This window comes from Manis pentadactyla, chromosome 2 (genome assembly GCF_030020395.1).
Source record: "Manis pentadactyla isolate mManPen7 chromosome 2, mManPen7.hap1, whole genome shotgun sequence".
Taxonomy (NCBI): domain Eukaryota; kingdom Metazoa; phylum Chordata; class Mammalia; order Pholidota; family Manidae; genus Manis; species Manis pentadactyla.
This window is the reverse complement of record NC_080020.1, coordinates 213,929,326-213,942,103: the sequence shown is the minus strand read 5'-3', so window position 1 is coordinate 213,942,103 and position 12,778 is coordinate 213,929,326. Positions and strand designations below refer to the sequence as shown.

At 39.7% G+C, this 12,778-nt stretch overlaps 1 protein-coding gene and 1 long non-coding RNA gene across 5 annotated transcripts in view; one reads left to right on the top strand and one right to left on the bottom strand.

Annotated features, from left to right (window-relative positions):
- The window catches only part of LOC130682618 (uncharacterized), a 46,823-nt gene that overhangs the window by 3,430 nt on the left and 30,615 nt on the right, over window positions 1-12,778 (bottom strand). Inside the window, exon 2 of the long non-coding RNA XR_008995902.1 lies at window positions 8,499-8,625. This is a non-coding gene — a long non-coding RNA (uncharacterized LOC130682618). The remainder of the gene's footprint in view (window positions 1-8,498; window positions 8,626-12,778) is intronic.
- BABAM2 (BRISC and BRCA1 A complex member 2) overlaps window positions 1-12,778 on the top strand; it is a 405,600-nt gene that overhangs the window by 372,434 nt on the left and 20,388 nt on the right. For 3 of the 4 annotated variants that reach the window (XM_036903563.2, XM_036903562.2, XM_057497319.1), the window contains one exon: window positions 1,991-2,144. The exons of the other annotated variant lie outside the window; for it this stretch is intronic. In XM_036903563.2, the coding sequence (XP_036759458.1) occupies window positions 1,991-2,144 (154 nt within the window). The remainder of the gene's footprint in view (window positions 1-1,990; window positions 2,145-12,778) is intronic. 4 annotated transcript variants of the gene reach the window in all.

Below are 12,778 nucleotides of genomic sequence, written 5' to 3'. Positions count from 1 at the left end.
CTTTTATTTAAAATTACTGCATTTTTGAAGGAACACTTCCTATTAAATACTTTTCACCAATGCTATTGGTGATTGCTTTGGGGGTTAATCTAGTCTCATTTAATATGTGGAGGCTTGTATATAATGTAAAGATAATTAATGTCAAATTAAAATATATGTGAACAGGCATTTTTTTCTAAAATTAATCAGTGGAAATGAAATGAGTAATCAGAAAAGATTAAAATTAATTTTAGAAAGTAATATTTATTCAGAATGACTGGAGATGTTACAGCTCATGCTTTGTATTATGAAGGGATTCAAAAGGGTTTTCTGAATTGAATTAATTATATTTTGTATTGTTCCTATATGTTACTTAATCTCTGCCTTGGCATAAATAGACGTGTATTGAAACTGTATTGAGGCACTTGGAAAATGTGACTGAAGAGCGGGCATTCAAACTCTTGCCACTTTTTCTGGCTGCAGTGTGATTCACTGGTAGAAACCCCCTGCAGCACTGAGTCAGAGTCAGAAACACTCAGAGGTCGAAAAGGCCCCACCGAATGGACAATTTTTTATTTCTTGATTTTTTTCAACTATTTGCTACAAACCTAACTCTTCCTTCCAGAAATCATTTTGAGTGCTTAAAAGGCCTCATACAAGTCAAATGTCACCCTAAACTGGCCTGGTGAATGATATATCTAGTAAGCTTTTTTTTCCCCCATGTATTTGCCACATGTACTCAAAAAGGTGAACCTTATTCATCCAAAGTCACAATAGAGATTTTAGCTTCCTAGATTGTAATTATGACATAGTGAATGTGTTGTGAGCAGATTATACCAGTCCTTTAGAGCTGGAGGCAACATGGCCCAGAGAAGGAGCTTAGGTTTTAAATCATGGGACTTGGGGTTCTGCCTCTGCCTAGCTGTGGCATGATCAAGTTAATAAACCTCTCAGAATCTTAAGTTTGTTTATCTGTTAAATGCACATTGTAAAAACAATGTCTGCTTCAGAGTCATGTTATCAAAGAAAGTATGTAAAAGTACTCTGTACAGCTAGAAAATTCTACACACATTTTTCCTTGTTAATTCTTTTTAGTTAATGTACCTCTTCTTCATCCTTGAAGTGAATAACATTCACACAAATATACATTATTATACACGTTGAGGAATCAGCTACTGAAACAGTCTGTGTCTTTAATGATGGTTTGCCTCAGCTAACAACAAGAAGTGTTTTTATTTGTTAAAATTTTACAAAACCCCAAAATGAACAGATAAAACATATAATACTTGTTAACAACAAATATTACAATCAGTCTGCACTGTAACAGTAGATTATCTGTAGTACTCAGATTAGTTACATTCCATTAAGGATTTCCGACTGGTTAGGAGATGTATGTGGAAAACATAAAGCTGAGGATTATCAGAATTCATTGCTTGACTGGAACTGGAAAAGTGATAAACTTATTTTTTCTGGTGGTCCAGTTGCTGTAGCCTATAAAATAGATTATCACTTGCCCTCTCGATCCCCTTTCCAAAGCCATTCTTAAAGGGCAGCCTCCATCCCGCCTCCATCAAATCCTAGATGAGGAAGACACTGCCCAACCTTTGAAGAGTCTATGATATAACAGAGACTTGAAACAGGTGTACAACTAACTCCTCCATGGAATACTGGACAAGGTCAGTGCAGCAGAAGTTCAGGCGGCTGGGGGTACCCAGCTTCTGCAACCATTTCATAGCATTCTTTCAGCACCTATACACCATGCCTCACCTTGGTTAAATTTTCATGTATGTGTGATTGGCTTCTCTACTTGTAAAGAAGATTGTAAACTCCTTGAAGGCAGGAAAGGTACCTTGTATTTTGTGGTCCATCTCACCATACCTGTTCCCTAAGCGTCAACCAGTAGGTATGGTTCAAATTGAGTCTTATCCCCAACATTCAAATTTAGCCCAAAAAAAGTGTATTAAGATGCATTTAAGCTCTAACTTTCTTTTCCTTTCTCCTGTCTTTGCAGTTGACCTGCCCCTGTTTTTCCCTCGAGACCAGCCAACTCTTACATTCCAATCTGTCTATCACTTTACCAACAGTGGACAGCTTTATTCCCAAGCCCAAAAAAATTATCCATACAGCCCCAGATGGGATGGAAATGAAATGGCCAAAAGAGCAAAGTAAGTGAATCCATTATTTCCTACAAACAGGAACTTCTTTTTTTTTTTTAATCTAGTCCAGGGGTTGGCAAGCCACTTCCCGCAGACTAAATCCTGCTCTTGCCTGTTTTTGTAAATGAAGTTTTATCGAAACACAGCCATGTCCACTTCTTTACTTATTTTCTGTGGTTGCTTTCATGCTACAATGGCAGAGTGGTAGTTGCAGCCGACCACATATGGCCTGGAAAGCCAAAAATATTTGCTCTTTAGCCTTTTACAGAAAGGAGTTTGCCAACCCCTTATCTAGCCTGTCATATAGATTGCTTTTTTATTTATTGGCTTACAAAACTGATCTGAAATCTACCTCCATAGTTATATTAGAGAAAAAGTGCTAGATAGGAATTGGAGTTGTGGATAAATGGTACCTATGATGAAAATGTTGGCAGCTCACTTCTTTTTTGGGGTGGTGGTGATGTTTCAGCTGACAGTAAAAAAAATAGAATTTTTGCTTAGTAGTTAATACATGGATCCAGTACCTGGTTTTTCACGTGGAACTGCAATGTCTTTGAAGGAATAGACGGAATCATAGAGCTCATTGCATCCCAAAGTAGGGCCTGCATCTTCCTTGATTGAATAAATGGCTACACAAATAGCTTATAATTATTAAATGAAATTAATACTCCCTTTGGAAGTAGGTTGGGTATTTGACAGAAGTTCACATTAGCTAGAGTTTGGAGTTTTGAAAACCTCTCTGTGGAAAGCTTTCTCTAGCCATATTAGACCAGGTAAATATAAAAATGTGCATGCAGAGTGTTTTATAGGTAAGACTTTAGTATCTGGAACACCAATCATCATGAGCCGCAACCTCACAGACTGAAGGAACAGCAGATCAAAATCATAATTTCCAAGAATAATTCATAGAGTGCAGGTAGTTATTACTTTATCCCTCTGCACAGCCATATGCACACACCTATGATCCCAGCTGAAGGATGATCAGACCAAAGAATCACACAAATGAACAATATAGATTAAGCATTCCCTTCTTTCACTCATCTGGTATTTACTGAGCACCTACCATGTCCAGGCAATGTACTCCATGCTGGGGGCACAATGATGAACAAATTAGAAATTTTCCACATCTTCATGGGATGTATAGCCCAGCAGGAGAGAGCAAACTTTTTAACTTACAAAATTCTGACAGTTTTAAAGTACCTACTAACAGAACCTGGCCTCCCAGACCTAGAATGCTTTTGCCTTATAGGACTTCTTTTTGTCGCCTCTCCTACCTGAGAATGCTTTCCCTCCCAGGGTGCCTCCTGGCATCTCCTATACTTCCTATTACACAAGAACTTACTTATAGCAGGATCAGGGCTCTTTTAAATAATGACAGAGTGGCTTTCTCTAGAAATCCAGACCACCCAGATTCGTATCTGGAATCCAGAGCTGTTATCTGAAACTTCAGTGTACCCCCTTTCCCTATATTTTCCTTTTTATCTGTGATGCCCAAGTCTGACATTCTATTTAAGGGAAAAAACAAACATGCAAATGTAACCAATAACAATGATCAAGACTTACATGTTTTGAAACAGACTCGAAATGGGGGATTATAAAGTAAGTTTTATGCTTGAGGTATTACAGTTGTTTAATGTTCTGGGCTTTCCCTGTGTATACACAGAATCTGCCCTTAGAAGATGGGCTGTTATTCATGGTATGTGCTGTGGAGTCTGAACCAGATATGCCTTCGTGGTTTCCATGGCAAAGCTATCTGTGTGTGTGTATGTGTATGTGTGTGTGTGTGTGTGTGTGTCTGTCTGTCTGTCTGTCTGTCTGTCTGTCTTAACTAGACATTTTAGCATGTATGAATTGAGTCTTTAAAGAGTTGCAGACCATAAGCCTATGATTTCAGTACAGGAATATCGTAAGTGAAGCCTGTTTATCTTAACAGATTGTTTCAGAGTTGCAAGAGACATTTGCTTTATGTTAACACCAGTCTAAAGAAAACATCTGAAGTAACATTAAAAAAATCTGCTTTCTACTGTTAGTGAAGATGGATCCATTTTAAATGTAATAAAAGAAAAAGCCAGCAGCTCATGCTAAGAAAAAGAACTAGCTTTTGCCTTCTGAAATTGAACTGAGTAACTTCTCTGGGCTGTCAGAAGGCCAGGTAATGGATGAACCCAACCAGAGAACTGTCCTGCAGTTGAAATCGCGGAGAGAAAGAAAGGACAGAAAGAGAAAGGTCAGCGGCTGCATTCCTTACACACCCTGTTTCTTTGTCCTGTGGAAATACTGTATGTACACAGTGTGTAAAAGGCTATAATTCACTTGGAGAGCTCTGCCCATGACATAAACACTCTCACGGTTTCTGAACAGCAGTAGAGCCTTTTGAGTGGATTCAGCTGTTTATTCCCTGTGTAGAACAAAATTCTAACCATGTGAACTCAGGACACTTTCTGGCACTAAACAGGCTTTTCCTGTGGCATGTTCTTGTTGCTCATGGCTGTCCAGCAAATTCTGTCCTCACAGATAAAGTGAGCCAGTCTTTGAGGTCATACATGTTCCAGTTCCTATCACAAGTTCTAATGCTGTAAGCACCATGGCCTTGGGCAGGGCTATTAACCTTCTGAGCTTCATCCTATGAAACGAGACTGAACTCCTCCCTGTTGGATGGGCTTGATATGAAAAGTCAGTCAATGAACGGATGTAGACAAGACCCTGGGTTTAGCCTCAGCTGTGCCCCACACAGTGCCTTTTGCTTGTCCCTCTCCTCCCCTCCTTTCTGCCCCTTCAAATCCACTCTTCCTTCAGGGTTCTTCTGTAGGGTCTCCCTGGTCCAGGTTAACTTGAAGGCAGCTCTCTTTCCCCTCTTTCTAGTCTCAGTTGACTGTTGGTCATATACAGATCTGCCCTGACTTACAAGGAATGGGGTTGCATCCCTATAAACCCATTGTAAGTTGAAAATACTGTAAGTTGGAAATACACTTAACATACCTAATGTACCCAACATCACAGCTTAGCCTCGCTGCCCATAAACTTGCCCCAAACACTTCTGTTAGCCTACAGGTGGGCAAAATCATCTCACACAAAGATATTTTATGATGAAGTGTTGAATACCTCATTAATGTGTTGAATGCTGTACAGAAAGTGAAAAACAGAATGGTTGTCTGGGTGCAGAATGGTTGTCGGTGTGTCAGTTGTCTACTCTCATTATCGCTGCCGCTGCCCAGCACCACGAGAGAGTACCTCACAGACGGCTAGCCCAGGAAAAGGTCCAAATTCAAAATCAGAAGTATGGTTGCTACTGAATTCTTATCACTTTCGCACCACCATAAAGTTGAAAAATCTTTATGGTAAGTCAAACCATTCATTGTAAGTTGGGGACTATGTGTACTGCTTTGAAATCCCTTTTGTATTATTCTTTGATATTTCACATCTGTGTATATATCTCATTTCTGTAATTGAATTGTGAGTTCTTTGAAGGCAAGGGCTTTGCTTATGTGTCTTTTTAAAGGTATTTATTGCAGTATAATTTACATAAAATGAAGTGAACAGATTTAAGTATATCTTTTGATGGAGTTTTGACAAAATTACCTGCTACCCTTTCCAGTTATTCTCCTCACCCCCAACTTTTTGTATCCTCATAATTATTTGCCTACCACAAGGTTGTGAAGAGATTCTCCTGTGTTTTTTCTCTAGCTACTAAGCTTTGGCTTTGGTTTGACATTCAGGTCTGTGATCCACCTCAAAGTAATTTTTCTGTATGGCTTGAAGTAGAAGCTGGAGTTAATTTTCTTTATATATATTCACGTATTCCAGTGACATTTGTTTAAAAATCTGTTCCTTCCTGGTTGAATTGCCTTCATGCCTTTGTCAAAACAAATTGACCGTGTATGACTGGGTCTATTTCTGGATACTCATTTCGAATCATCTATCTGTCTTTCTATTTGTATGCCAATACCAACATTTCTTAAAATCAGGAAATGTAAATTCTCCAACTTTGTTCTTTTTAAAAGGTATTTTGGCTATTCTAGGCCTTTGCATTTCCATGTAAATTTTAGAATCAGTTTGCCAATTCTGGTTTGCCAAGATCTACAAGGGAAGAATTGACATTTTAGCAATATTGAGTCTTCCAATCAATTAACATGGTTTTTTATAGGCCTTTAATTTCTTTCAGTAATGTTTTGAGATTTCAATGTAGAACTCTTGCATCTGTTTTAATGTTTTTGCTTTTATTGTAAATGATAGTTTTCTAGATTTTACTTCCTGGTTATTGCTAGTATGTAGGAGTACAAATGATGTTTCTCTGTTACTTAGTGTCCTGAGACATTGCCAAATTCACTATTACCACTAAGGTCTAGTAGCTTTTTTGTAGATTTCTTAGAGTTTTTTAAACATAAAGCCATATAGTCTGTTAACAGCTTTACTTATTTCTTTGCAATCTTTGTAATCTTTATGTTTTGTAATTTCTTTGTCTTACTTGCACTGACTGGGATCTCCAGTACCGTATTGTACACACGTGGTGAGAGCAGGTATCTGGCCTTATATTCATTCCCACATTTAAGTTGCTGTTAGCAGTAGGTTTTACATGGATGTCTTTATCAGATTGAAGGAATTCCTTTATATTCCTACTTTGCTAAGAGTTTTTATTATGAATGGGTGCTGAATTCTATGGAGTGCTCTTTATGCATCTCTGGACATAATATTATGATTTTGCTTTATTCTATTACCGTGGTCTATTATATTAACTTTTTAGTATTGGACCAACCTTGCATTCTAAGGATAAATAACCTCTTCTTAGTCATGATAGTTTATCCTTCTTTATATTACTAGATTTCATTTGCTAAAACTGTATTAAGATTTTTACATCTGTGTTCATGAGTGAGATTGGTCTGAAATTTCTTGTGTTGTCTATGTCAGATATTAATAACAGCACGTCCATGTCACATTTTAGTAACAGCACTATAGTGGCTTCATAAGATGAATTGGCAAGTTCTCCTTCCTCCTCTGTTTCCTGAAAGAGTTTATGTAGGTTTGGGACTATTTTTTTCTAAATGTTTGAGTGAGTTTTATTTGTGGAAAGAAATTCAATGTCTTTACTAAATTCAGCAATATTCCGATTTTTTTTTCTTTTTGTGTTAAGTTTTAGCAACTTGCATATTTATGTTTTTAAAGGAATTTACCCATCATGTCTAAGTTGTTAAGAATTGAGTAGCATGAGAACCTTTATTGTATTCCTTCATTTTCCTTTTAATATCTGTAGGAGTTATAGTGATAAAACCTCTTTTATTCCTTGTATTAAAAATTTGTTTTTTTTAATAACAGCACTCTGATTTTTTCTCTCCCCTTCTTTTAAAACTGTCTAGCTAGGGGTTTATCAATTTTACCAATCTCCTCAAAGAAGGAATTCTTTTGACTGTTGATTTTATCCATGGTTTGTTTTCTATTTTATTAATTTATGCTTTTCATTTATTATTTCCTTCCTTCTACTTATTTTTCACTTTAATTTGTTTTTTTTTTAAGCTTCTTAGAATGGAAGCCTCGGTCATTGGTTTTACTTGAAATTAGTGTTATTTAACTCTTCCCTATCCTTACTGTTGTTTTTTTACTTATTAGTATATCAGTTACTGAAAAGAAGTGGTAAAATTTTCACCTCTGATTTTAGATTTGTCTATTTATTTCTCCTTCTATTTCTGTCAATTTTTGCTTTTTGTATTTTGAAGTGTTGTTATTTAAGTATATATGTATTTAGAATTGTTGTTTACATTGTTAATTTACTTTTAAATTGTTATTTACATAAATACATAGTCAGAGTTGTCTTCTTGATAAATGGACCCTTCTCTCATTGTGAAATGACTCTCTGCTTCTGGTAATACTCCTTCAGGTCTGTGTTGTCTGATATTAAACTGGTTGCACCAGCTTTCTTAGGTTCTTTTTTTTGCATGGCATATGAGTTGAATACAACCTTCCTGGGTTGTTCAGTTTCCCAGACAACTGAAGTCAAGGTGCTGGCTGGACTATCTCATCTGAGGCTTAGGTCCTCTTCCAAGCACATTCAGATCGTTGGCAGACAGTTCCTTGGGGTTATAGGACTAAGGTCCCTGTTTCCTTGTTGGATGTCAGCTGGATGCCACTCCCTGCCACAGGGGACCCTCCATCATCAAGCCAGCAGTCGTCCATCAGATAAATCTTCATGTTTCCAATCTCTGACTTCCATGTCACTGACTTGTAGGTGCAGATTTTTAGGATTCATTTGATTAGATCAACCTATGAGTTAATCTCTCTTTCTTAAAGCCATTCTTTCCATATAATATAATCCAATTACAGGAATGAAATCATCATTTTCAAAGTCCTGGGGGTTATACAGGAGAGGCACACCTGGGAGTGAGGAATCAGAAGGGCCATCTTAGAATTCTGTCTACTCCTTGAAGTAATGCAGGCGAATAGTCCAGCATGGTGTCTGGCATGTGAGCATTCATAGGGTTAACTGTCAGTGTCATCATCCCTGGAGGAAAAAAGAGATGTTTAATTAAAAGATGGCCAAGTCAGCATTGCACTTCACTTGCATCCCACTGAACAATCCCGAACCTCAGGAGCTTGGCCAGAGATTTTTAAGCTCTAGGCTGCCCATCCAAAGTTGCCATCACCTGTAATAATATCTTCTTGGTGCCAGCACAGCCGGTTTGAAAAGTGGGGAAGAAAAATCCATCCTTCAGTTGTTTAATCTATATAAAACCAGCTATCACTTTAAAAAAAACACTGAATCCACTAGTTACCTACCTCGGTATCTTGTATGTAGCTTTAGATCTGTCTTGATGATAGAATCATGAGTTTTATAACCTTTTGTAGTCTAATAAATCTATGAATAGAGTGAATTTTCCATGATCTTCATTATATAAAGCATCAGGTTGGTAGTAGAGGCCTGAGTAGGTTCTTAGAATAGAATTTAACCCCAAAACCACCTACTGCATTAAATCGTTTTATAAATGGGATTACTTAAATAATTTCAAAAAATAGCTTCTCAGTCAACACGTGGGAGTAATTCATCATGAACCTCTTAAAACCATTTGTTGTTTCCCTTCTTGCCTCAAGGTCAGAAAGATGTTATTTTCTTATTTAGAAACGTACCCAAATGTTCCCGAAGCAGTCCATAATTTCCCTTATGTTGCTCTTCATCATGCATACTTTTATTATTTGTCATCCACTTGTCTTTGCAGAATAACTTTGTCTTTAAAGAATCAAAAAAACTGTACATTCAGGACTATTTGAATTATTCTTCCTTGTTAATACCTTAGCATTCCCAAAGATACTATTTTCTTCAGACTTCCCATTAGCTGCCAAATGCTGTAATCTAGTCTTATGCATTAGTCCTCTAAATAAAACAGATAAAAATAGGTCTCCTCTCCTTGATTCAAGAGAAGGCATTAGATGTCCCCACCTGATTTCTCCCCATCCCTGCCCCTTACTGTGGCTTCTGAGGCCCCTCTGGATGCCCTGAGCACAGTGTGCGAATCCCAGTTCTAGAGGGTATTTCACAATATGGCCCCAGGAGCCCTAAGGCCTGAGAATTCTTTGGGGATTTAGGGTAGGGCTGGAGGAGGGGTGTTTATGCAGCATACGTGGTTATAATGTGAACCTGTTTTCATGTGTTTGTCTCTCTAGAAATTAATCACTCCCTTGTTTGCTCCCTTGTTGGTAGCTCCTTAAGGCAGCTCAAATTACGCTTTATTTCTGTTGAGATTTAGTTGCAGGGTCAGGCCACTCTGTGCAGTCCCTGTGCTTGGCAAGCTGGCCTCAGGGAGCCCTGACTGAACCAGCTGTGGAGGCCAGGTGTCCAGACACCGTGTTAGGGGAAACCCTGGCCGGAACTTTGCAACCCTTTCCCTCTCCCTGGACCACGACTCCCCTTTCTCTTCCCCTGACCCCCATCCCTCTCCTTTATAACTGTATTTCTGGAGCTCCCATCAGGTGCCCATGGGTAAGAATTGCTCACCAATCGCCAGCTGCAATTGCTCACCCCACATCCCCCCTGCAAGGCCACTCCAGGCAGGAAGAGTAATCGGCAGAGGGGAGAGCACTAAGGCAGCCAGGGCCGGGCTCCCAGGAAGTGCTGCTGTAAGGGGCCCCTCTGGGGTCAGACCTTAGTGACAGGACCTACAGGCCCAACTCCTGCTGTGATTCATCGGTTTTCCCTTATCTTTTGTTTTGCCTTGAGTTTCCTAGGAATAGTCCCTTTACAAAAAATCCCAACCTCTTCCTGAACTCCCCTCTGGAGAGAAGAGGGAGTTTTCCAGTCCCAGGCAGGCATAGCTTGGGTGATCTAAGTACCCTGAGAAGATAGGAAAGGAGCAGTGATGGTGAGCCCACCGAGAAACTGGGGAAGGCTGAGTTGGCCAGAGCCTCCCGCTCATCCACATGCCTGGGTTCCTGCATGGGCAAGCTCACCCCTCTGTCCCTGAGGTTTAGAAACACAGAAGCTGTGAAGAGAAAAATGAAGCAAATGAATAACATGGAATTATTGGATCCTTGAACTCTCCAAGATAATCATTTTGAAAAGTAGCTTCAAGGGATTTGGTTTGTTTTCCTTTCCAAAGAGAGAGCAACAGAGGTTGGAGGAGTCCAGATCACCCTGCAATCCAGGCATCCTCTCCAAATTGCATAGGTCAGAGAGAACATGTTATTTATTAGAACTGACATCTGTTGCTGTGAAATGATAAGCTCCGTTAAAAAGCCTGGCCATCAATTACTGCTAATACAGCCCTCCTCCTGGAGTCCACTGCTTAGCAGCCTTCCTGCCTGTGCAGAGCAGGCTGCCTGGGCACAGAGGGGGACAGCACTCCCTCCCTGCAGGCTCCCCCCCGTGCTACCCCTAGGCCTGCATCCCTGGCTTCCTTTGCACTCTTTGGCCACTCTGAGGGCCCTTTGAGGACTCCACTCCCCTGTCCACCCACTTCCTCAGCAGAAAAAAAGATAAGGGTTTCCTTTCTGGTCTCAGTCACGCAGACCAAAAGAAGCCACACATGAAAAGAATAATTAGCAGATCAATACATCTTTTTGGGGGAGATTAACCTAGTTGTACTGTTGTGAAAGCTACTGTGTGCTCAGGCTTGGGTTTGACCCTCTGCTAGGCATTGGGAAAATGTTCATTGTCACCAAGTACGGCTACTTCCTTGTCCGTGAGCGATGATCATGAATTTTCTTTCTTAGAAAAATGGATAGATGTCTTACAGAGTCAGAAAGCAAAGGGTAGAGGACTTGGTTTTGAATAATTAATAATAGCGAAGTAGAAACTACTTATTAATGGAGTCAGAGTTGCCTTTGAACTATTGGAAGAAGAAATGTTACAGTAAGGAAAAAAATGCAAAGTATAGTGGTCTGGTATTAGGAGACCTGGTTCTCATCTGGGCACCATAATTAATTTCCTGTGTGATCTTGGCACAGACACTGCACCTTTCTGGGCCTCATCTAAAAAATACTGGGCTAGTTAAGCTGATGATCACCAAGTCTAATATTTTTCTGGGATTTTAAGTGAAAATTATGTTTAAGGTAGTTTAGCATACTTTTTATTCATGTGGAGAAAATTCCATCTCTCTTGCCAGAGGTCAGACACAAATTGAAAACATTACTAAATGGAATTAAGTACACTATGTACGTGATTCTTTTTTGTACAACCCGTATCTGATATTTATAGAACACTTCAGTCGCGGAACGTGCACACATATGCCCTGAACACACACCCAGGAAAATAATTCTAGATGTAATACATTTTCAGATGTCAAGTTAAAACAGCTTCTTGGGAATTAGGCTTGACTGTTCAGATGGGCATGTTGGTTTCTGACAGGTGCCGCGAGGGCTGCTCAGGGCTGTCATGTGTGATGTGGAGTCTAGCCAAGGCAGGAGGGCTAAGCTGCTTGTTTCTATTGCTCCTCATTAAGACATGAATTCTAGAAAAAATGGAGGCATCAAAGAACAATCAGGACTTTCATTCTGTACACATCATTAATGACAAGCAGAGGCCTTGCTTCTGCAGAAATGGGACTCTGTCTTGTCTGTTGTCAGATCATTCAGCGCAGGGGCCACCTGTGAAAATGAACTAGATTCCTGACCTGTTAAAATAGAAGCTTTATAGAGATGAGCAGAAAATAGGAGCAAATACTGACACAGTTACCACTACTCCAGTGGTCTGCAAACTGCACAGCCATTGGCAGAGCTAAGTTGGGTGTCCAAGCAAGAATGAATCTAAAAAAGGTAAGTGTGACAGTGGGGACCAGTCTCAGGACATGGAACATGGAAGGAACCTTAGCAGTCATCTAGAACAGCCAGGATTAAGTATGGTAAGCATTAACCAGTGTGGTAGGAATTAAATGAAGTAATTGGTATAAAACCCTTAGTACAGTGTTTGACATAGACTTGACATTCAATTAATCATTTTCATTTCCTGGAAAATCTTGTTCAAAGCTATACGGTACTAAGATTAGAATCCTAGGCCCTGCTCACTGGTCAAGGGCCCAGCCCAAGCCGCCTCTGACCTCTCACCTTTACTCTGCCTGTTTCTTCCTCCCTTGCTCACTGGAGCAGCACAGTGGGGCCAGGGGCTGGAGGTTAGCATATCTGCGTGCACGTACCGCCCACCTCCCCATGGAGTAGCCTGCCAGGGA